The following is a 25,901-nucleotide window of genomic DNA, read 5'->3' on the forward strand; positions in this document are numbered from 1 at the left end:
AGCCGAAACAAATTCAGAACCACTTCTCAAATAACCAGATGTATTCCTAATAATGGGGAGTGCTCAGTGCTTTACTTTGTGCTACTTGTCAGTTTAAATGGTGTTGCCGAGTCCTATAGTTAGAAGAGACCTAATTGCTTAAGCTGTATTCTGTCCAATGCAGGAATCTCCTGTGCAGTATCCCTAACACATGGTCATCAGCTTGGAATACACTTAGTTAAGAAAGCAGATATTTTGGAAAAGGAACAAAGGGCATTCTGTTATAAAGCTTTGGTATCATTTTCACAAAGGCACAGGTTGGGTTTTCTGTATATAGTTACTTGATATACTCAGAGTCAGAAACTCAGAATTTCATGCTTGGCCTCTACCTTGATTTGCTGTGTAACTCTAGTCAAGTCTCAGCTCCACTAAGCCTCAGTTTCTTTCTCTGTTAAATAGTAATAATAATGATAATAATAATGATAATGATGATAATAGCATCTCATTAAGTATATGCACGCATGCTCAGTTGCTTCAGTTGTGTCCGAATCTTTGCAAGCCCATGAATCATAGTCCACCAGGCTCCTCTGTCCATGGGATTCTCCAGGGAAGAATACTGGAGTGGGTTGCCATTTCCTCCTCCAGGGGATCTTCCTGATCCAGGGATCAAACCTTCAATCTGTTATACCTCCTGCATTGCCAGGCAGGTTCTTTACCACTAACGCCATGTGGGAAGTGACTTTTTCATAGAAACTGGGAGGCTTAAAACAGTAATTTATATGAAGATAAATAATATAAAATGATCTTCTAAATTCTAATTATTAGTATCAGGCTACCTTGGGATTAATGTCTTTAAAAGCTAGGCACTCAGTATTCACATCAATTCCTTAAAATTTCAGAAGAGCAGAGCCCAAGAATTTGTTTTCTGTTGGTGTAGATGAAAAGTTCCATAGGTACTTGGGTTGGAGTTGAAACCTAAGTCAGGCGAAAGGGCGTTGGCTGAAGAACTTAATGATAAGGGAGTACTGTGGAGCCGGATAGAACACCCCAGACTCCACTCCAGGACAGAGCTCTTCTATGAAACTCCTATGGGGCCTCCTCCACGCCTAGTATGTGGCAATATTACTACAAAGAAACCATCCCCACAAAGCACTCACAGTGGCAACATTGCTTTGGCTGCTGCATTTCAAGTCTGGAAGGAAGATTATAAATAACATTCTGATACTAACAGAGAGTTGTTTGGAAGACCAGTTTTGTAGCTTGTTACCTTATATTCAATAGCTGATTTCTCCTTGTACTGACCTTACCAAGAAGAAGCTGACAAAGAGTGGAGGAGTCAACCCTTTCCTCCTAGAGCAGGTAGCTTTGTTTTCCTGGTTCTTCTGCATCTGAGGACTTCATGTTGGCATTTGCTCTGAAGGGAAAGTAAGAGCTCTCAGAATATTTGTATTTCCCCAAGCAAACCATAAACCTCCAAATTTATTTCTCACGTCTCCCTTTCCTGTCTCTCTCTATATAAATCTCAAATCTAAGTACCCATGGTGGTTGTTATTCAGTCGCTCAGTCATGTCTGACTCTTGGCGACCGCATGGACTGCAGCACACCAGGCCTCCCTGTCCTTTGCCATCTCCTGGAATTTGCTCAAATTCATGCCCATTAAGTCAGTGATGTCATTCAACCATCTCATCCTCTCCTGTCTTTTCCTTTTGACCATGGGCTCCTATTCAATTTAGACCTTAGGCATGTAGCGCCATGAAAATATTTGAGCTAAAATCTCCCAGACAGGATCAGCATCACTTGGTTTCCCCCTTCAGGTGCTGTGTTCTGAACGCAAGAGCAGAGGAAATCAGATGTGAACTATGGAGAGAGTTTCTTTCCCAGTGCCCACGCTTCTTTCCCAGTGCCCAGGGGAGGTTCCCTGTCCTGGGAAATTACTTTTTAGGGGGAGAAGAGGGCATCAGAGAGCCCTTTGCTTGACCATCTGCAGCAGGAGCTGGTTTGAAAATAGCAAAACAGTAGCAGTTGCTGGATTGATCCTGTCAGCTGGAACCCTTGCTCCCCCGAAGAGCTGAGGTTAGCAGTTGTGTTTGTTACTCTGTTGCTGTCCTGTCAAGCTGGAGAACAGTCCAGCATTAAAAGGACCTGGGTGCGTGGGAGCTTAGAGCTCTTAACAGGCACTGCACTTTTTCAAAGGAGGCACAAGTGTGTTGAAAGTGGAGCACAGCCCTGCCAAGGTCCTTTGCTGGGGATGACAGATTGCATTGTCTGTTCTTTGCTACTTTGCTCTGATGCGGTAGTGGGCATCTCTGAGTCCATGGGAGGTGCTGGGGCCTTGTAAATGTAACATTTCCTGGGAGCCCATGGCTCCCACCTTCTTTTGCTGTTTTGTCTTAGTTTAAGGACCAAACCAGAGGTGATTGCTTGGTTTTCTTTCCCAAACACTCAAGAGTTCGGTAAGAACCCTTCAAAGAGTGTATATAGCTGAAGTACTTCCAGAATCTCCTGGGTCTGCCTGGCTGGCACAGCTGGTTGGAATCACAGTAACAAGGGCAAAGTGCGGGTCCTTTCCCTTGTGCTCCGCTTAGCTTTGTGCTGTTTCATGGCCATGGGCTACACCCTCTACCTCAAACCTGGTAAAATGTCATGGATGAATGAATGCAGATTAAATGTCTAACACAGCACCCAAACAGTAGAAGATATTTAATCTATGTTTGCTCAATGAATGAAAGCAAATCCACTAGAGAATCTTAGAATGACAACAATAAAATTGATTTTAGGGTTTCCCTGGTGGCTCAGTGGTAAAGAATCTCCCTGCCAATGGTGAAGACATGGGTTTGATCCCTGATCTGGGAAGATCCCACATGCTGTGGAGCAACCAAGCCCAGGTGCCACAACTACTGAACCTGAGTTCCCAGCTCTAGAGCCTGGGAACCACGACCTCTGAAGGCTGAGTGCTTAGAGTCCATGCTCTGCAACGAGAGAAGCCCCTGCAATGAGAAGCCCACGGACCACAACAAAGAGTAGCCCCCGTCCAGTGCTACTAGAGAAAAGCCCACACAATGAAAGAAGGACCCAGCACAGCCAAAACATAAATTATAAAAATAAATAAAGCAATCATTCTTAGAAAAATAAAATCTCATTGCAAACCCAGGGTCACATAGCTTTTCTCCTATGTTTCTTTGGAAGTTGTTAGTATCGCATTTTATATTTAGGTCTATGATCTATTTTGAGTTAATTTTTTGTGAAAAGTGTAAGTCTGTGCCTAGATGCTCTTTTGTTTTGCATATGGATGTCTAATTGTTACAGTATCATTATTGAAAAGACTATCCTTTCTGCACTGAATTTCCTTTGATGCTTCTTTGTCAAAGATTAGTTGGTTATATTTGTGGGGGTCTATTTCTTGGCTTCCCTGGTGGTTCAGTGGTAAAGAATCCACCTGCAACGCAGAAGACACAAGAGTCTCAGGTTCCTTCTGTGTATTGAGAGGATCCCCTGGAGAAGGAAGTGGTAACCCACTCCAATATTCTTGCCTAGGAAATCTCGTGGACAGTGGAGCCTGGCAGGCTGTAGTCCATGGAGTCAAAAGAGCTGGACATGACTTAAGGACTAAATCATCACCACCAGTAAGTCTTGAGGTCAAGTAGAGTCAATCCTTCAACTTTGTTCTTGATCAGTATTGTGTCGGCTCTTCTGGGTATTTTGCCTTCCTGTTGTGTTTCAAATCTCTTTGACTCTTTGCGTCCTAGCTCAGAGCCTTAAATAATCACAAGTTCTAAGTTAATCGTTCACTGTTTGTCTACCCCAGGGTACAGCTAAAGCCATTTTAATATTGCTTGAAAAGATTCTTTTTTTTTTTTAAGTTGTCTTAAATTTTCCTTCTGAGACATTCTCAACACTATAAATTTTGTATGTAATGCAAATGGATTATTATTAGTACTAGGCACCAGAATTATTCTTAGAGAAAAATGTGCGTTGTTTGGGAAAATATAGAAGGCATGAGACAAGACAACAGAAGTGGTGACAATGTTCTGAGATTGAAACAGGGAGAGCACTCTCTCTGTTCTCAGGGAGATGGTCCAGAAAGAGGGAAAGAAAGAGAAAGGAAAAAGAAAGAGTTTAAAGGAGGTCCACATTCAATGAAACAAGCGATAGAAATTCCACAATTTAAGATTAGGGACTTTCAGTGTTAAATTGGGCTTCCCTGTAGCTCAGCTGGTAAAGAACCCACCTGCAATGCAGGAGACCCTGATTCGATTCCTGGGTAGGGAAGATCTGCTGAAGAAGGGATAGGCTACCCACTCTTGTATTCTTGAGCTTCCCTGGTGGCTCAGCTGGTAAAAAATCCACCTGCAATGCAGGAGACCTGGGTTTGATCCCTGGGTTGGAAAGATCCCCTGGAGAAGGGAACGGCTACCCACTCCAGTATACTGGTCTGGAGAATTCTATGGACTGTATAGTCCACGGGGTAATTTGAAAATCTTCACGTTGCTATGATATAACACCTATTTTTGTCTCTCATCACCTCATTTTTAGTGAAGTTGGCCACACTTATGAATACTTTGAGTGAAAAGCTCTATTTTGTTTTAGGAATTCAAGAATTTAAGTTTTGCTTCTGCAGTGAAGAACAGAGATAGCAAATGTGGAAATTGAAAATAAGATGAATCCACCTAGAAATTGGTAACCATCTTACTGAATGTTAGAATTTTGATTGGGCAGGAATGGAAGTTTAAGCTAAGCCTATGTGGCTCTCAAGGGGCCAGAAGACCCCAGCTAAGCTAGCATTGGCATTATACATATTACAGTAAAGGCTCCTTTATAATTCTCAAACTACTCTAATAGTACTTTTTCTTTGACTCCATCAACAATCATGTAAAGGGAATCTTTTCTTTTTTTTTTTAATTTTATTTTATTTTTAAACTTTACAATATTGTATTAGTTTTGCCAAATATCAAAATGAATCCGCCACAGGTATACCTGTATTCCCCATCCTGAACCCTCCTCCCTCCTCCCTCCCCATACCCTCCCTCTGGGTCGTCCCAGTGCACCAGCCCCAAGCATCCAGTATCGTGCATCGAACCTGGACTGGTGACTCATTTCATACATGATATTATACATGTTTCAATGCCATTCTCCCAAATCTCCCCACCCTCTCCCTAGCCCACAGAGTCCATAAGACTGATCTATACATCAGTGTCTCTTTTGCTGTCTCGTACACAGGGTTATTGTTACCATCTTTCTAAATTCCATATGTATGTGTTAGTATACTGTATTGGTGTTTTTCTTTCTGGCTTACTTCACTCTGTATAATAGGCTCCAGTTTCATCCACCTCATTAGAACTGATTCAAATGTATTCTTTTTCATGGCTGAGTAATACTCCATTGTGTATGTGTACCACAGCTTTCTTATCCATTCATCTGCTGATGGACATCTAGGTTGCTTCCATGTCCTGGCTATTATAAACAGGGCTGCGATGAACATTGGGGTACATGTGTCTCTTTCAATTCTTGTTTCCTCAGTGTGTATGCCCAGCAGTGGGATTGCTGGATCATAAGGCAGTTCTATTTCCAGTTTTTTAAGGAATCTCCACACTGTTCTCCATAGTGGCTGTACTAGTTTGCATTCCCACCAACAGTGTAAGAGGGTTCCCTTTTCTCCACACCCTCTCCAGCATTTATTGCTTGTAGACTTTTGGATCGCAGCCATTCTGACTGGCGTGAAATGGTACCTCATAGTAGTTTTGATTTGCATTTCTCTGATAATGAGTGATGTTGAGCATCTTTTCATGTGTTTGTTAGCCATCTGTCTGTCTTCTTTGGAGAAATGTCTATTTAGTTCTTTGGCCCATTTTTTGATTGGGTCATTTATTTTTCTGGAGTTGAGCTGTAGGAGTTGCTTGTATATTTTTGAGATTAGTTGTTTGTCAGTTGCTTCATTTGCTATTATTTTCTCCCATTCTGAAGGCTGTCTTTTCACCTTGCTAATAGTTTCCTTTGTTGTGCAGAAGCTTTTAAGTTTAATTAGGTCCCATTTGTTTATTTTTGCTTTTATTTCCAATATTCTGGGAGGTGGGTCATAGAGGATCCTGCTGTGATGTATGTCGGAGAGTGTTTTGCCTATGTTCTTCTCTAGGAGTTTTATAGTTTCTGGTCTTACATTGAGATCTTTAATCCATTTTGAGTTTATTTTTGTGTATGGTGTTAGAAAGTGTTCTAGTTTCATTCTTTTACAAGTGGTTGACCAGTTTTCCCAGCACCACTTGTTAAAGAGATTGTCTTTAATCTTTTCTTTAGATTGTATAAATTTAACTCAACCTACATTAAACTGGACATTGTGACAATTACTAAGAATCTGCTTGTATGACATCCTATGAAAGTTAAAAGTGAAAGTGTTAGTGGCTCAGTCGTGTCTGACTCTTTGAACTATAGGCCCAGTCTGCCACACTCCTCTGTTCATGGAATTCTCTGGGCAAGAATACTGGAGTGGGTTGCATTCCCTTCTCCAGGGGATCTTCCTGACCCAGGGATCAAACCCAGGTCTCCTGCATTGCAGGTGGATTCCTCACTATTTGAGCCACCAGGGAAGTCCATGACAAATCATATGCAAGCTTAATTTTTACGTTTTAATGCATTCAAACATATGGCAGTAGGAAAGGCCTAAGAGCTTCAAAAATGGAAGAGAAGTCATTGAATGTAGACTGACAGAGCTGGAAGAAAAGTTAGGGACTGTCTTACCGATGAAGAAGTTAAGGTAAAGGGAATGAATGGTTTTCCCACAGCCACACAACTTTTGAGCAGTAGGTTTACTGGATCAATTTGAAGAGAAAGTCTTTTTTTCTCTGCTACAGGAATTTCTACAGTGGACCACCTCCCTATAGTACTTAAAGATCCTAACTTGGCCTTGGAAGAGAACTTGACCAAGTCAAGAATGTTTACATCTTTAGATCCTTGCCTGTGTTTCATAAAATAGTACTGGAGGATGGGAAGGGAGGGAAGGCTCAAGAGAGAAGGGATATATATATATATATGATTATGGCTGATTTGCATTGATGTATAACAGAGATCACCACAACATTGTAAAGCAATTATCCACCAATAAAAAAATACATAAATAAAATAATACTGGAGAAAAAAATGATCCACATAATCATAAAACACTGAACTTTAGTTTTCTCAGAAGTACCCCCTTCTCTGAGTCCAGATTTTGGAGGACATTGGTGAATGAGGTGCTGGCAGACAGTGAAGTAGTTAGGTAGGCTTTTTCCCACTTACTGTGTCTCCCAGGACTGAAGATAGTCAACTGAAAACCAATCAATATATGTTTCACTTTTGTTTTCTGTATAAATAGTTGTCTTATCTGAAATGACCTTTTCCAAGAGCTAATAGCCATAAATTTTTGCAGCTGGATATGTTTAGAAATGCCTCTTAGCTATTTTTGTTGATTTATTTTCTTCGTCTGTATTTGAGCAGTCCAGCTTTGGGCATGGAAGCAAGCAGCCCTGGGCACTAGACCTTTACCTCAAATGATGTAAACTCAGGGAACACAGTCTCTCTCCTGTGGGAAAGACCCCATTTGGAATCCCACAGAGTTATAGCTCAGCCCAGGAGAAATTACTACATGTTGGAGAATCATCTTCAGTTCCCTTCGTGGTAACTTTGGTCTGCTTCTCCCCAAGCCTGTTTTGAAATCTTATCTACCTATCTACATATCTATCTGTCTTTCAATCTCTCTATCTGTAACTCCAATGTCCAATAATACAGTGGTTATACATTGAAGTGAAAGTCACTCAGTTGTGTCTGACTCCATGGACTCCATGGACCCCATGGACTGTAGCCTGCCAGGCTTCTCTGTCCATGGGATTCTCCAGGCAAGAATACTGGAGTGGGTAGCTGTTCCCTTCTCCTGGGGATCTTCTCAACCCAAGGATCAAACCCAGGTCTCCTGCATTGCAGGTGGATTCTTTACCATCTGAGCCACTGCCTGCCAGTGCAGGGGACACGTGTTTGATCCCCGATCTGGAAAGATCCCACATGTCATGGAACAACTAAGCCCATGTGCTCCCTAACAAGAGAAACCACTGCAATGAGAAGCCCGTGCGCTGCAGCTAGAGAAAGCCTGAGCATCAGTGAAGACCCAGCACAGCCAAAAATAAAGTAAATAAATTTTAAAAATTATTTTTAAAAAGGGCCACAAAAATGAAAAGGCAGATAGTTTTTGCTATGTCACTTCATGGAAAAGCATATGTAAGATATGTTAAGTGAGCATTGCATAGAATTATAGTATGCAAATTTTATTTATACATTTGGGTAAAATTTGGACAATTTTCTCAAAAAGAAGAAAGTGAGCTGACAAATCTTTTTTTAAAGTCTTTATTGAATTTGTTATAATATTTTTTCTGTTTTATATTTTAGTTTTTTGGGGCATGTGGGATTTTAATTTCCCAACCAGGGTTTGAACTCACATCCCTGAACTGGAAGGCAAAGTCTTAACCACCAGACAACCAGGGAAGTCCCTGAGCTAACAATTCTTAATGACCTAATATATGTTGAGTTATCTCACTTAACGCTTAGAATAACCCTGTAAAAAGGCATTATTGCCTCCATTTAAAGATGAAGAATCTGAGTCTCAACAAGGTCAAATAACTTGCCAAAGGTGAGATAGCTCATATAAAGGTACAACCAGTGTTCCAGGTCAGTCCTAAAGCTAAAATCCGTGTTGTTTTTACTATGCCATGCTGCACTGAGAGAAACCCAATCAATTATTGGTTTAGGTAAAGAGCTTAGAATTATGACATTTTTTGGTTAAAAATTAAAATAAAAATAAATACAAAGATATTTTTGCTCTCTGTATTCACTGAGTAACTGATTTCTGAGTGAGGGAAGGAAACAAGAATGGTACCATGGAGGGAAATCATCATCCATCCGTCTTTTTACTGTAACCCCTTTCTTGACATCCATTTCCCAGGCAGCAATATGCAGGCTCTGAGGTCTAAAGTCAAAAGGCTTCTATGAAAAGAATGCAATCATTTAAGCCCTGAACATAAGACAGAGCAATAAAGCAATCAGTATGGTCAGGACTAAACTTAGATGCAATTTAGAAATAGAATTCTTTTTTTCTTTCTAAACCTTCAGCATTCTTTCCCCTCTCTTTTATAGGGATCCATTTTCAGTATCACAAGCTGTCTCTATTGAAATTAATAAATTTATTCCAGACTTCTGAGTGGTTCCCTGAAGACAATTTGGTTTTAGAAGCTGCTATAGATCCCACTAACACAGGCTTCCCAGGTAATACTAGTGATAAAGAACCCACCTGCCAATGCAGGAGACATGAGATATGTGGGCTTTGATCCCTGGGTCAGGATGATCCCCTGGAGGATGGCATGGCAACCCACTCCAGTATTCTTGCCTGGAGAATGCCCATGGACAGAGGAACCTGGCAGGCTATGGTCCTTAGGGTCACAAAGAGTCAGGCACAACTGAATCAACTTAGTATGCATGCACATAGATCCCACCAGCTACCCTAATGAGTGAGGGGCGTGCATTGTAAGTTTTGAATAATAGAGTGACTCTAGGAAGAGTGAAGAAGGTTCTAGAGCTACTTTTTAGGCTCTATAAGTTTGGCTTGGTATTAAATTTGAATTATTAAACAAGTCAGTATTTTAAAAAATAAACATTAATATCAGGGGATAAATGATTGAAGTTTAATTCACTTCTTTTCCTAAGATTATTTATATTTTAGCTGGAGATGGAACTCTTAGGGTTCAAGAATGAATCTCTAGGGGTGGGATTTCAGATATCAATCAGCAGGTATCAATTGATCAACAGGCCTCCATTGCTCCTGAAATTACAAACTTGGTATCCCTTATGAATCAGACATGGGACCTGGAAAGCTGAATTGATTCAGTTCACCACCATAAGGGTTAATGGATCCATTTGACAAAGGAGTAGCTGAAACTCTGAGGAGCTGTGGAAATTTCCCTGCATCTCACAGTTTGTAGGTGATAAATGGGTTAGAACCCAATACCTCTTCCTATGGGGCTTCCCAGATGGCACTAGTGGTAAAGAATCTACCAACCAATGCAGGAGACTTAAGAGACTTGAGTTAAATCTCTGATTGGGAAAATCCCCTGGAGGAGGGCATGGCAACCCACTCTAGTATTCTTGCCTGGAGAATCCCAAGGACAGAGGAGCCTGGAAGGCTATACAGTCCATGGGGTCGCAAAGAGTCAGACATGACTGGATTAACCTAGCACCCATGCACACCTCTCCCTAGAATTATAGAACCAGAGGGCTGGCAAAGATTTAAAGTTGCAACATGCATGTCTATCCTCCTTAAGACCTCCTCCCCAAATAGTTGTCACCTCCCCCAGTGACAGGGAACCTCCATCAGCCCAATGATTTTTCAGACATCGCTGTTCTGAGTGCTATGTCACCTTGATGACTCCACTAGGAGGACACAGGAAGTCTAAAATGTCTCTTCTCTTCTCTGACCCCTCTGTTTCAAATCCTTGCCTTATCCCAGTTGTACTTCTCTGAACTTGCTACAGTTTACCTCCAAATATGGGGCTCAGAACCAAACCTAGAGCTGCAGGTGAGGTCTGGACTCATTCATTCAGACCTTCATTCAACAGACATCTGTTTGATCAGTGCTAAACTTCATTCAGCTCAGCACAGAGTAAAGAAAGATGCTTCACCCCATTATTCAGGGCAGGATATGGTTTTGGTTGCTATCCAAGATCAAATTCATTCTGGTTTTAAGGGTTTATGGTCGGCTAGCTCTCCTAGTTTCTTTCCTATGACCTCCTGTTGCAGCGTGTGCCTCAGTCTCTACCACTCTGTTCCTCTGTGTGGAACAGAGGAACTTCCCCTATTTGTATGAAGACCCAGTCTGCAACTCTGGGGCGTGTGCCTACACAGGCTTTTATAAAACCCATTTGGATTGTAGTGAAAACACCTTTCCTCAGATCCCAGTCCAGCTTTTTTTTCCTTCCTGATGCCAAAGTTAACATATCCCCAATCTATCTCTGTAATAAAACCTAATTGCCAGGACCGGGAGCCATCTCTGCACTCAGGGGTCAATCAGGAGCCATGCTCACATGTACACGCAGATGCTTCGGCAGGCTGTGGAAAACTACCCATCCAGTCCCTTTCCCATGGCTTCCCACTCTGTTATCCCTCCTTCCCTGCCATTGCTTGTCACATGCACTTGAACTGATTCCGAGCAAAAATAGGCAATAGCCCAGTAACAGGGCACATAATTTAAGTCCAGGTCCAAATAGCATTTCTGGAGCCAGGATTCTGGAAACAGGAGGCTGCAGAACTTTACCATCTGTACTATCCTACCTTGCTTGTGTATTTCCTCACTCACACCATCCCTCCTCGCCCTGCTGTTTTCCCTTTCTCTATTGAAAGAGCTCCTTTCAATGGAATCTCTTGATGCTAATTCCACATTTATGGAGGGTCTTGTCTACCCATTAATCAGATAAGCAAGATTTAAATTCCAGAGAAATAAATCATTTGACCCTATGAACTGCTTTTAATGGTCATCCCCTTCCCCTTCCTACCTGTTGCAAGAGGAATAACAAGCTTCTCCTATCTTTATGACAGGAGGTAGCTCTGCAGCTTAGAAGGAGGTTCTTACCCAGTGACACACACTTGGAGATAGGGGTGCTGGATCCTTCATACTTCGTTTCAAAGAGATGGCTACCAGGTTCTTGACAAAGACATTCTTGAGTCATAATATTGACAAAAGACTTGTCTAGTCTTCAAAAGGATTTATATACATTTCAAAGAAATGTTGTTAATACCTTTAGCATCATCGACTCAACGGACATGAGTTTGAGCAAACTCCTAGAGCTGGTGAAGGACAGGGGAGCCTGGCGTGCTGCAGCCCATGGGGTCACAAAGAGTCGAATACAACTTAGCAGCTGCACAGCAATGCCAAGGACCCTGGGACTGTTGTCCTAAGCTTCCATCATCAATTCACTCTTTCAGTTTGTACATTTCATGAAGGGAAAGAGCTTCTCAAGAGAAAAGCCTGCACCCTCCAGAAGCACCTCCCTTCTTCAGTTCAGAAGCTTCTCACTCTTGTATCTTTGTTTTGTCGGTTCTTGTCACAGGAAGGAGACGTGGACCTTCTAACTGAGTCTCTGCTAAAGCTAAATCAGCATCTCCTCGTGTGCATGTGCTGTGGCAAGCCTCCCAGTACCCGTTCTTCACCTCACTGTGCAAGGCATGGGACCTGCACGCATTCACCTCTGATGAGTCAGATCTTCCTCGAAGGGCGGGGAGATTGTCAAGAATCTCCGTATCAACAAGCTCTCAGCATGGATTGAGGGGGAGATTCCAAACTTTTCCGTGAGAGAGAGACATTTCTTCCCCATCCTCCAAGTTCGTGCTGTGAATATTCCCCGCATTCTTTTCCATAAAAGAGCTCAGCAGAGCAAAATCATTTTTTATCAATTTTGTTTTCAGTTGTCATTTAGATCAAGTTTAAGCTTTTCTAGTTTTGAGTTGGAGTTCTGATGCCAAGTCTTTGCAACCAACAAAGACCTACCATATAGCTCAGGGAACTCTCTGCTCAATACTATGTAACAACCTAAATTGGAAAAGATTTCGCAAAAGAATAGATATAGGGATGGGCTTCCCAGGTGGCTCAGTGGTAAAGAATCCACCTGCCAATGCAGGAGATGCAGTTTGATCCCTAAGTTGGGAAGATCCCCTGGAGAAGGTAAATGGCAACCTACTCTAATATTCTTGCCTGGGAAATCCCTTGGACAGGGGAGCCTGGGGGTCTACAGTCCATGGGGTCACAAAGAGTCAAACAAAACTGAGCAAATAAACAAACAACAATGTGTATATGTGTAACTGATTCACTTGGCTGTACACGTGAAACGAACACAACATGTTCATCAACTGCTGTGCTTAGTCACTCAGTTGTGACTTAGTTGTGTCACTTAGTTGTGTCTGACTCTTTGTGACCCCATGGACTGTAGTCTGCCAGGCTCCTCTATCCATGGGGATTCTCCAAGCAGGATTACTGAGGTGGGTTGTCATGCCCTCCTCCAGGGAATCTTCCCAACCTAGGGGTTGAACCCAGGCCTCCCGCACTGCAGGCAGATTCTTTACTGTCTGAACCACCAGGGAAGCCCAAGAATACTGGAGTGGGTAGCCTATCCATTCTCCAGGGGAACTTGCCAACCCAGGAATTGAACTGGGGTCTCCTGAATTGCAGGTGAATTCTTTACCAGCTGAGCTACCAGAGAAGCCCACTAATCAACTATAATCCAATATAAAAAGTGTTTTTTAATTGTGCTGTCACAAGGCATAGTGCCTTCCTCACCCTGTGAATCTTATCCACCTTATCTATCTCTGCACACACCCTTTTGTAAAGTTTAACGTTACTGATTTGGCAGGAGGAGGTGTAAAAATTATGTCAGTGTTAAGACAGGACTTAGTCCTGAAAAATGTGTTGTCACGGAAGCATGACAGTGACTGACAGGTGTTAAATGACACCCACTGTTCCCAGTGGTGCACACACTAGGTGTTTCCAGGTGCAAACTGCTCCACAGGAGTGCAGGGAAGAGTAGTCTTTCCTGTCTTCCAGGGTAGTCAGAGTGTGTTGTCAGTCTCTTCTGAGTTGGAGAGGGGGTGATAAATGCTTCTGGATTACCAGGTTAGCCAAACATCCAGAAAATTTGAGTCCTTTCAGGATTTTCTAAAATTAATTTTGGCTGCACTCTGTCTTCGTTGCTGTCTGGATTTTCTCTGGTTGTGGCGAGCTGAGGTTACTCTCTAGTGGCAGTGTGTAGACTCTTCACTGCAGTGGCTTCTCTCGCTGTGGAGCACAGGCTCCAGGGCACGTGGGCTTCCATAGCTGTGGCACGTGGTCTCAGTAGTTGCGGCTCGTGGGTTCTAGAGCTCGGGATCAGTAGTTGTGGTGCATGGGTTTTGTTGTTCTGCAGCATGTGGGATCTTCCTGGCGAGGGCTTGAACCCATGTCCCCTGCATTGGCAGGTAAATTCTTAACCACTGGACCCCTAAAGAAGTCCTGAATCCTTTCAGTTTTGAGCAAGGGATTAAATAGAATGATCTGGGTTTTCCTGGATTACTGTTAAGTCCCATATATATGAATCTTCAAGTTGTAAACTTTCAAAGATGCAAACACACGTTAGCATGTCCAATCACCTAAGTTAGTTCGAGGGTCTGGTGTACACTGTCACGTGTAGACAAGTGACTGTGCTTTTGTGTACTTTGTACTTACAATACTTTATGGAGTATAGTCATAGAGTGTCTTTATTTCAAGCCCAGGCTATCTGGAAGCAAGTGTAACAGGGGTGGTGACATGTCTGTATTACTGTAGTTTTCAAGGTGTAGACTGTATGATTAACTATGTTTTCTTTATTTTTTGTGCATGTTTTTATGCATTATTTGTTTGAAAAATATTATAAAAACCTATTACAGTACTGTACTATAGAGCCCATTGTGTTCATTGGGTACCTAAGCTAACTTTGTTGGACTTAGAAATAAACTGGACTCACAAACTTGCTCTCAGAATGAACTCATTCATATGTAGGGGACTTAACTCTCTCGAGGGTTTTTTCTTTCTTTTTGGCTGCACTGTGGGGCACATGGAACTTGCCCAGTAGAGGATCGAACATGTGCCCCCTGCAGTGAAAGCTCAGAGTCTTAACCACTGAATTACCAGGGAAGTCCCCAGAGAGCCTTGTGAAGCTGTCAGAAGTTTTAAGAGGAGGAGGCTTGAGAAGAGTGTAACAAAAACTGAACATCTGTTCTCTGTAAAAAGAATAAGCAAACAAAACAAACAAAACGGATCAAGCCCCACCCCTAACTCCTCCCTTCCTGGCTGGCTTCTCCAGGTAGCTCTCTCTTGTCCTGGCACCCGTGAGACTGAAAAGTGCTGCAATGAACATTGGAGTACATGTGTCTTTTTCAATTACGATTTCCTCAGGGCACATGCCCAGTACTGGAGTGGTTGTGTCATAGCGTCATTTTAGCCCTAGGTTTTTAAGGAATCTCCACACTGTTCTCTATAGTGACTGTGCCAATTTGCATTCCCACCGACAGTGCAAAAGGGCTCCCTTTCCTCCACACCCTCTCCAGCATTTATTGTTTACCAACATGGATTTTTAGGCTTAAAACAATCCATGACTATCCTTTGAATGTTCCAAGGAGAAAATGGAACTTTCCTCTGGCTGTCACCCCTTCCTCTCTGCCCCAACACCTCCATGTCAAGGACTGTGCCCATCACTGAATTGACTGGAAACAGGTGAAGATGGTCCAGTTAGAAGGGGCTGCACAGGGCTTCCAACCCAGATCTGTATCCCAGATCTCTCCTAAACCCCGCATCAGGCCCCAAGTAAGCTCAGGAAGTAAGTCCAGGCTGTGTCTGGAGCCTTTGTACAGGTCAGAGAAGGACACACGACGGGAGACCAGGGTTTTGCTTTCCCTTGCTGACTTTTGACAAGCTAGACTGTCTGGGAAAGTTTGCACGAAGGCCAAGTCTATGGCTAAACTCGGAGCTCCTCACGTTCCAGGACTATCATTTCTGACCCTTTTCTTGGACAGTAAATAACTCTTGGCTTTGACAAACCAGGCCTGGTGACACATTGGTGATGGCTGTGGGTGGGGCAGAGTCTGGGTGTCTCCAAGCAGAGCCTGGGGCTCTGAGCCTAGTCTCACCCTCTCGACTCCTATTTCCTCATTGCAAAGATGGTGGTAACTGTGGCCCTGAGAGTGACCAAGACCGCGGTCAGATGTCTTACAGTGAGTCCTGTGGTGCTCCAGGCTCCAACACAGGGGAGACGCAGCCCCACAGCTGCCAGGAATATCAATGGTGATGACCCACAGCGTATCCCTCAGGGGCCAGCACCTCACCTGGAAAGGCACTGGATCACCCAAGCTTACTGCCACTTGCAGGAGGTGGCTGATACTGGGATACGAGTGCCCATCCTTTTCTTCACCTGGGACATGTGGGCTTTGGGGCTTCTTAAAGTAGCAGGTGAGGACTCAGTCATAACCTGCCTTAGGGGTCAGCTTCTCCGACTCCTCACCCATGTCATACTCACTTCCTCACAGGCAGGAGAATGTCCTGCGCTCGCCTCAACAGAACTACTGCCTGCAGCTCTCCCACCCAGGGCACTCAAACTAAGTGACTTTCTCTTTATGGCCACCATTCCCTCAGAGGTCAGCTTTAAGACGCGAGGTATTACTTACACATGTAAAGCTGACAGCCAGTGCGAAGCTGCTATATAGCACAGGGAGCTCAGCTTGGTGCTCTGTGACAACCTAGACTGGTGAGAGGGAGGCTCCAGAGGGAGGGGTTATACGTATATATGTAGCTGATTCCTGTTGCAGAGAAGAAACCAACAGAACATTGTAAAGCAATTATTCTCCAATTAAGAAATTTTAAAAGGTACTAAAAAAAGACATATGGTATTAACATCACCCCAGAAAAATGACTCGTTTTGTAGTTAGAAGGAAAAAATTTTTCAGGTGTATACCTTTGATATTTATTTCCCTTTCTGGAAGCTATAGGGCTTTCCAGGTGGCTGAGTGGTAATCTGCCTTCCAATGCAGGAGACGCAAGAGATGTGGGTTCGACCCCTGGGTTGGGAAGATCCCCTGGAGGAAGGCATGGCAACCCACTCCAGCATTCTTGCCTGGAGAATCCCATGGACAGAGGAGCCTGGCGGGCTAGTCCATGGGATCGAAAACTGACACAACTGAAGGACTGAGCACGCACGCACTGGAGGCTATGGCTTTCCTACAGAGGCCTGGGGAGGACCAGTGGGACCTCCAGTGACAAAGTTCCAGTGACTCTAAAAATCTGTACAAAAAATAACTTGAGAGACAGATTGAAAAGGAATTCCAAACTCCACAGACTTGCTAAGGTGAGATGCTGGAAGACGGGGGTGAGGTTAGCAGAGTTTTGAAGGAAAGTTAGGAAAGTGACAAGGAGGTGGGGAACTTTCGAGGGGAGAGATTTTTCTCTAATTTCCTGGATTACTTTTAATGGTTAAAAAAAAAATCCACATATGTTCATTTACTGCAAGAGTTCTTGTAATTTGAGAGCCTTTCAGGAGAGGGGAGGATGGCTGTGGATTTATACAGAGGGTTAAATCTCATGACATGAACAAGCAACGGGAGGCCCCACCTGTGTGTACAATGTACTTAAAGGATTAGAGCAAACTTTGGAATTATGATATGTTTTACCTGGAGCAGGCACCTTACTCTTTAAGCTGTTATTTCCTTGAAGGAGGTGGGAGGAAAGAAAACCATCAAGTCTCTCAGGTACTCAGGTGCATAAGACTCTCTGCTTGTGGGACTTAATGAAGATTTAAGTGCAGGTGGATAAAAGATGCATTATTGATATATTTTATTTTAAACCTTTTTTTCAATATTTGTGATTTCGGTTCCAAGGTGTTGCTTGCCTGTGCCCTGAATGAAAATGACATTTTCAGGGAGATACAGAGGCCAAGGGGCCAGGGAAGCAGTCATAGTCTAAGGGGCTAGTGAGTGTAGAAAGGGGAATTTTTTATTTTTTCTGTCTCGGTTTAAAACTCCATGTGTTCTTTTTTATGTGAAATTTAAAACTTTTTCTTTAAACTGGAATATAGTTGCTTTAAAATGCTGTGTTAGGGACTTCCCTGGTGGCTTGGTGGTAAAGAATTCCCTTTAGGAGACACTGGTTCGATCCCTGATGTGGGAAGATCCCACAGGCTGTGGAGCACTAAGCCCATGCACCACAACTACTGAACCCGTGTACTCTATAGCCTGGGAGCCACAACTACTGAGCCCATGTGCTGCAACTACTGAAGCCTGCTTGCCCGAGAGCCCGTGCTCTGCAACAAGAGAAACCACCACAGTGAGAATCTCAAGCACAGTAACTGGAAAGTAGCCCTTACTTGCTGCAACTAGAGAAAAGCCTGAGGACCAAAGAAGACCCAGCACAGCCCCCACACCCAAAAAATTCTGTGTTAGTTTCAGGTGTACAGCAAAGTGAACCAGATATACGTATACATACATCCCCTCCTTTTGGGATTTCCTTTTAGGTCACCACAGAGCACTGAGTAGAGTGCCCTGTGCTATACAGTAGGTTCTCACTAGTTAACTACTTTATACACTTGTTGTTCTTGTTCAGTCACTTAGTCTTGTCCAACTCTTTGCGACCCCATGGACTGCAGCATGCCAGGCTTCCCTGTCCTTTACTATTTCCCCAAGTGTGCTCAAACTCATGTCCATTGAATTGGTGAGGCCAATCAGATACATACGAGCATATATATGCCAATGAATTTCAAAAGAAGTGTTGCTTCTTGGGAAGTGGTTCCCATGTTCCCTTCAGGGTCTTCAATAAATAAAAGTAAATACTCAACATTCTCAATTTTTCCAAATGTATCCCTGGGCTAAAGGAGGTGATTGTTAAAATGACACAGACATTTCTTTCCCCTCCAGGTGATTAACCAGTAACAGAGTGGTGGTGGTGTTGCTGTTTAGTTGCTAAGCTGTGTCCAACTCTTTTGCAACCCCATGGACTGTAGCCCCCCAGGCTCCTCTGTCCATGGGATTTCCCACACAAGAATACTGGAGTGGGTTGCCATTTCCTCCTGCAGAGGATCCTCCCAACCCAGGGATCAAATCCACATCTCCTGCATTGGCGGGTGGATTCTTTACAAGTGAGCCATCAGGAAAGCCTGTAACGGAGGGTAGAACATTTATAAAAGAATGATCATCCTCTGCTATTCACTAAGCTACTCATTTCCATTATTTACTCTCCATAGATTAGTCAGGCAGGCGGGTGGGAGAACATGGTAACCAGAAAAACTCAGTAGCATGCACTCTTTAGGAAGCAGAAAATCACACACAGGTATGTCAAAAATGACACAGTACTTTATTATTTTAAAAACACTCAGGTGTTACAAAAAATACATAGAAAAATAAAGTTTGGGGTATTTGGCCAAACTTCGACTCACAGATTTGTGTATTAAGATTGGAGCAGAGTCCATTATACACATGGAGAACCTAAACCAATTTATTAAATAGGATAGACACAGGTCTGGGTCCGGGGTGCACCCCCCCCCAGTGTACCCATCAGGAATGGATATATTAGCTTTTCAAATGTTGTTCTACCAGTTTGGCTATGGCTGAGTGACTATGGGGGAAAAACAAGATGGATTCACCAAAACAAATCATTCTAAACAAAGACTTTTTTTTCCTTTTTGCAATGCAATGTATATCACAGTAAAATGTTTAACACTGCAGGTTTGGGGGCTGAAATAATTCAATGCAGAGAGATGCAGAGAAAGGGTCCTGACCAGAGAGTGAGCACTGAATGCTTAAGACATGTAAGTAGGAGAAAGCCCTGCCTCTGTGCCTCCATTTCTGTGCAGGCAACACGTGGCATTGGACAGTATTTCAATGTGGAGCTCAAACAACAGAAAATGAAGTGAAATGAGCCAACCTTCTATCAACTTTGGCAGTTTTGCCACAAACAGTAAATTGGACTTTTTTAATAGGAGGAAATTGAAAGGTTTCTCACTGAACAGAATTAAGTAGCGGGATCAAGAGATTTCCAGGGCTTGGGATACCTCATTAGTAACTGGCTTTTTTTTTCATGCTGATGTCTCCCCTCTCCCAGGTCACCTGAGATAACAGAATAAAAGCAGAAGCATGGCCAGAGTTTTCCTGTGCCCTCTTCTCATTCTCTCTGAGGTCACCAGGTAACTCACTTGGGGGGAACCTCCACTTTTTTGATAAGCATTCAACACAGTTCCTGAAACATCTGGACAGTTTCATTGGCTTGGTGATGGAAGCCACTATGATGTGTTCTGAAAATGGTTTCCTTTTTTTCTTAGCCTCTTCCAGCAAAGTGCCATCAGCCCCATCAGCTTGCTCATGGGCAGGGCTTCCTAAGGCCCACACCCCCTTCCTTCACACCCCGCCCCTTATCCCTGGATTCCCACCAGACAGCTCCATGGCACCTGACCTTCACTCTGCTGTGTTCTTCCTTACGGTGTGAAAGCTCACTACCTTTTACCTCCTTTGCCTGCAGGGATCCCAGAGGGTTTTGACTTTGAACTGTAACAACAGAGCCACCAGAAAGTCCTATAAAAGCAGCAGTGACCTTCTGAAGCTGTCATGTCTTTAAATAGATTTGGGATTTAATGCTGTATATTTTTAAAGAAAAGACATAAGAATTGTTAGGGTTTTTTTTAACATGCATGTCTTTTAGCCAATTCAGAATCTGCTCCCCCACTACTTTCCTTTTTTTAAACCCAGGAAGAGATAAAGCTTTGGTGGGGGGTAGGGGAGACAAGATCTCAAGGCTATATAAGCAAGGTGTATGTTAGGTGCAGTCATAAAAGTCTGGACTGAAAAGAAGTGCTTCAGTGGGTGACTGCCATGGAAAAGGAACAAAAAATAAAAGTAGGAGGAAGGAAGGAACTTAAAGAATTATGTGATCTGTCACACTGTAGTATGAATTACAGCCCGAAAACTCCAGGAACCTTCTTATTCTAAATTCTCAGGCCCAGAGCAAAAGGTCCAGAAGAGGATTTTTTTTTTTTTTAACCTTTTGCTAAGGACTCTTCCTTAGATCACTGTCTTGGATATGCAGAGATTCTCCTGGCCTGGGCTCACCTCCCGCAATAGAGTTTGGTTTATACAGCTTGTCTTAAGGCCACAGTGAGTGCTTCTTGTTCTACACAGGCCACTCTGTAAATACTTAAGTTGGCATATTATTTTAAAAGGAATAATCAGAAGCTTCTATTTTCATCTCCTCCTTCCCATCTCCATATCCTGTGCCAACCTGTGCTGGGCACGAAAGGTTTCTCTGTGAGGTCCTCTGTTTCCGTCTGTCCCAGAGACAAAGAGAAACCTTGGTTGTAGTCCAAGGCCAATGAGAGGCTTTTGACCGTCAGTTTATTTCAGTAGGTGACATCCTGAGTTGTCCTCCCCGCCCCCTCCTTCAGGTGGGCTCTTTCCAAGTGGATGCTCAGTTACACAAGAGGATGGAGTTGGCAAGAACAGAATCCTCAGAAGTGATGTGGACAGATCCTGAAAAGTCACCCAAGTGCCAGAAAGAACACTTGGCTCTATCCCTCCCTACTTCAAGCAGGGGTCTAAAAGCAAAAACAATCCCCCCTTCTATGTTGGGGGAACAATTTGGATATGAAATCATTCCCTGTCCCAGATCTTTCATTGGCCCATGAGTGAAGAATCTGGGATTTCCACACAAACCTCCATGTGTTCTGGTCTGTCTGTCTCTCACTGCCCAGCCCTTCCTGAACCCGGGGCCCTTCCATCTTCCAGATGGGCCACCTAGAGAAGACAGTTCCTGATCTAGTGTGGATGTCAGAGGTGGTGTTACCAGAAAGCTGGACTCCAGCCACCCAGGCAGTAAACATAGGGGTAGTAAGGGTAGGTATTGTGCACAGAGATGAGGGAGCCCTGTGAGAAGCCCTCCTCTTTGAGAGCTGGCAAGGAAGAGTGCTTCTCCAGGTTGCCCAGGTCCGAGGTGAGCTGCTTCCGCTTGGTCTTATAGCGTCTGTTCTGGAACCATATTTTCACTTGGGTCTCTGTGAGCTTGAGGTTCTTGGCCAGGTGAGCCCTTTCGGGGGCCGACAGATACTTCTGATGGCTGAACTTCCTCTCCAACTCAATGACCTGAGTGTGAGAGAAGGCAGCCCGGGAGCGCTTCTGAGGCTGCTTGGTGGCTGGGGGTAGGCTCTGTAAGGCGCTGGGAGGGTTTTCACAGTCCAGCAGATAAGTTTCTAAGTGCCCATCTGGAAAGGAGAGGGGAGAAGCCGGGGAGGGGAAGGAAAACGTTACATGGTAGCAGCAAAGAGAACAGAATTCTATCTACCCTCATCTCTTCTGAGTGAACAAACAGCCCAGTGTCAGTTTGGATACATTGCACTAAGGAACGCCTTAGTTCTTACGACCAACCTAGACAGCATATTCGGAGAAGGCAATGGCACCCCAAATCCCATGGATGGAGGAGCCTGGAAGGCTGCAGTCCATGGGGTCGCTGAGGGTCAGACACGACTGAGCGACTTCACTTTCACTTTTCACTTTCATGCATTGGAGAAGGCAATGGCACCCCACTCCAGTACTCTTGCCTGGAGAATCCCAGGGACGGGGGAGCCTGGTGGGCTGCCGTCTATGGGGTCGCACAGAGTCGGACACGACTGAAGTGACTTAGCAGCAGCAGACAGCATATTAAAAAGCACAACATTACTTTGTCAACAAAGGTCCGTCTAGTCAAGGCTATGGTTTTTCCAGTTATCATGTATGGATGTGAGAGTTGGACTGTGAAAAAAGCTGAGTGCCGAAGAATTGATGCTTTTGAACCTGTGGTGTTGGAGAAAACTCTTGAGAGTCCCTTGGACTGCAAGGAGACCCAACCAGTCCATCCTAAAGGAAATCAGTCCTGGGTGTTCATTGGAAGGACTGATGTTGAAGCTGAAACTCCAATATTTTGGCCACCTGATGTGAAGAGCTGACTCACTGGAAAAGACCCTGATGTTGGGAAAGATTGAAGGCAGGAGAAGGGGATGACAGAGGATGAGATGGTTGGATGGCATCACCGACTCAATGGACATGAGTTTGGGTAAACTCCGGGAGTTGGTGATGGACAGGGAGGCCTGGCATGCTGCAGTTCACGGTGTCGCAAAGAGTCGGACATGACTGAGCAAGTGAACTGAACTGAAGAGTTCTAACTCCTAAGAACTGCTTAGGAGTAAGGAACTCCCTGAGTTGGGCTGCTGGCCAGTCATGTAGATTACATGTTAGTTTCTTAATAGTCATCAAGTCTCCAAAGTAGGAGAGGCTAGTGCTAGAACTTCCTGCCCTATTGCCCTGTAGAGTTAAATAGGGATTCTGTATCTGTTTGGAGGAATGGGAGACAGGAGGCAAGAAAGACTGAGAAATAAGATATCAGTAAAGTGGGGCCCCCAAGGCATCCAGAGGGTCATCCAGAGTTAACATTTGGGTGACATGAGAGGGCTAGTGTGGTAGGAGAGTTCATTCTCTGGGTTTAATTCCCGTTTGCTTCCCTTGTGGTTCACCTGGTTAAAGAATCTGCCTGCAATGTGGGAGACCTGGATTCAATCCCTGGGTTGGGAAGATCCCCTGGAGAAGGGAAAGGCTATCCACTCCAGTATTCTGGCCTGGAGAATTCCATGGACTGTATAGTCCATGGGGTCACAAAGAGTTGGACACGACTGATTGACTTTCACTTCACTTTCCCTCAATAAACTGTTTCTCTCTCTCTCGCTCTGCACAGTCATGTCTGAACTCTTTGCAACCCCACAGACTGTAGTCAGGCTCCTCTGTCCAATGGGATTTTCAGTGAGCCACAGCCATACCTCATAGGAAAGGTGCCTATCGTATGGTGAGGGTGGATACCTAGGCTTATTGTGGTGATTACCTTGTAGTGTATACAAAGATCAAATTATGTTGTACATCTGAAACTAATAACATATTATGTTCCAATTTTACCTCAATTTAAAAAACTGATAGAAAAAAAATAAGTCTACTCTAAATATTCCCATGAGGTTATATATATAGCTCCTGGAGACCAGAGGAGCTCCTTGACTTACTAGTCTGTTTATTTTTTGGCGGGGGGAGGGGGCTTACTTGGACCATTTTTTAAGTCTTCATTGGAATTGTTACAATATTGTTTCTGTTTTTTGTTTTGGTTTTTTGACTGTGATCTTAGCCCCTCTACCAGGGATGGAACCTGTACCCCCTGCGTTGGAAGGTGAACTCTTAACTGGACCCCCAGGGAAGTCCCCAAGACTTATTGTGTTTTATTGCCCATGGGACTGGGAAGCAAAGGGCATCTTTGCTGATCAAACCCTGACTTATTAATATTAATATATTATTTATCAATAACTCGTTATATGTTAGTTATTGTGATTGCCAAGAGGTAACTGGGGCTGGCGAGGATCAAGGGTCGAGAGGTGGCTGGGATTGGTTTCGGGTTTCCATCTGGGACTGGAGCGTGGTGGGCGCTGTGTGCGTGCTCGCCTTTGAGCTCTGGGCACCAAGAACCCGCTGCGTAGGGCACCTTGCGGGGCGAATCAAGTCCATGTCTAAATCCTGAGCAGCCCTGATGCCGGGGCTCAGGGTTAAGCTCCGAGGCTCGTCCGTGGCGGAGGCCGTTAAGTCCCTTCGCCTGTCGCCGCGGGGCCCCGCAACCCTGCCGCCGGAGCTCCGGGAGGTCCGCCTAGCACCCGCCCTCACGCGGTTGCAGCCGGTGGGCCTGCCCATTCTTCCTGGGGGACCCAGCCCGGCCTAACCCGGCCTCTCCAGCCTCGCCGGCTTACCTGGCTCGGTCTCCACCGGCTTCTCGGCCTCCTCGCTCCCGGCGCGGGGCTGGTCGCTCTGCTGGTCCTCCGGCGCCTGGGCGCAGCCTCTTCTTCCCTGGGGCTCCGGCTTCGGGTCTCGCCTCGGGTACTGCTGACGCGAAGGCTGCGGCTGTGGGCTGCCCGCGTGACCTCCGCGCCGGTCAGAGCCGTCCCGAAGGATGTCCTGGATGAGGAAGGAGGTGAGCGGCTTGGTCTGGGTGGGCGGCACAGCCGGGGGCCTGCAGCCCGCGGCCCCCGCGTTCCCCAACCGTGGCTCGGGAGTCCGGAGCATCCCGGCGTCTTGGCCCCGGCGCCAGCCCTCAGGCCCCAGATGCAGCGCCCAAGCTGCGCCCGCGGCTCCCGCACCACTTTCACTTTCCGCGGCCCCGCGTACTTATAGCCCTTGGGGCGAGCCGCGCCGCCTTCCCATTGGCCGCGCGCCCGAACCGCGCAGCTGATTGGCCACCCGGCGATCCAGGTGAACGAAAAGGGAAGTCCCTAGCACAGTCTCGGTCCAGTCCTTACCATAAATGATTTCTTTCACAAGTTCCTTCTTCAGGATCCTGGCTTGTTTTACCAGGTTGAGAGAGAAAAGCAAAGCGGATCTCCTCCGCTCCAACCCACAATATGTTTAGCTGCTTCTGGGGAATCATGATGCAGAAGAGAAATACTCTATTTAGCTCTTGCTGCTGCTGCTGCTGCTAAGTTGCTTCAGTTGTGTCAGACTCAGTGCGACCCCATAGACGGCAGCCCACCAGGCTCCCCCGTCCCCGGGATTCTCCAGGCAAGAACACTGGAGTGGGTTGCCATTTCTTTAGCTCTTAGAGATTGTTAAAGTGCCTTTGCGTGCGTGCATAGTCATGCAGTCGTGTCCGACTCTTTGTGACCCCACGGACTGCAGCCCCCCAGGCTCCTCTGTCCACGGGGATTCTCCAGGGAAGAATGCCGGAGTGGGTTGCCATGCCCTCTTCCAGGGAATCTTCCCAACCCAGGGATGCAGCCCAGGTCTCCCGCATTGCAGGCGAAATCTTTACCATCTGAGCCACCAGGGAAGCCCAAGAATACTGGAGTGAGTAGCCTATCCCTTCTCCAGGGAATCTTCCCCACCTAGTAATCGAACCGGAGTCTCTTGCATTGCAGGAGGATTCTTCAGCTGAGCTACCAGGGAAGTCCAAAGTGCCTTTACTCACAAAGAAGTGGGTGGGGCAGTTTCCTTCATCCAACCTTACAGATGAGAATTCTGGGTGCCCGTCGACAAGGAGACATCTACTAAATCTAAGACTGTCAAAGAGACATGACAGCTAAGTGCAGGACCTGACCCCTGGCTGGATTCTCTCTTGCACTTTATTGGGACAGTCAATGAAAGTGGTCATAAGACTAATGGCTTAAAGTGCTGAATCAGTGTTACATTTACTGAAGTTACTAACAGTACCGTGATTGTATAAAAGAATATTCTTGGGAAATAATCACTAATGTATGTAGGGGCAAAGACCCATAATATATGTAACTTACCATCAATTGGTTTGGAACCAATGATACAGATAAATTCTATAT

The 25,901-nt window shown here is 44.8% G+C and overlaps 1 protein-coding gene across 1 annotated transcript; it reads right to left on the bottom strand.

Annotated features, from left to right (window-relative positions):
* Positions 1 to 18,865: 18,865 nt before the first annotated feature.
* NKX3-1 (NK3 homeobox 1) lies at positions 18,866 to 24,725 on the bottom strand. The gene is made up of 2 exons (XM_006069544.4): positions 24,327 to 24,725; positions 18,866 to 21,779 (listed from the first exon to the last, which is right to left on the bottom strand). The coding sequence occupies exons 1-2, from the start codon at positions 24,637 to 24,639 to the stop codon at positions 21,361 to 21,363; spliced, it is 732 nt and encodes a 243-aa protein (XP_006069606.1). The 5' UTR covers positions 24,640 to 24,725; the 3' UTR covers positions 18,866 to 21,360.
* Between the last annotated feature and the right edge of the window lie 1,176 nt (positions 24,726 to 25,901).

This window comes from Bubalus bubalis, chromosome 3 (assembly GCF_019923935.1).
Source record: "Bubalus bubalis isolate 160015118507 breed Murrah chromosome 3, NDDB_SH_1, whole genome shotgun sequence".
NCBI lineage: Eukaryota > Metazoa > Chordata > Mammalia > Artiodactyla > Bovidae > Bubalus > Bubalus bubalis.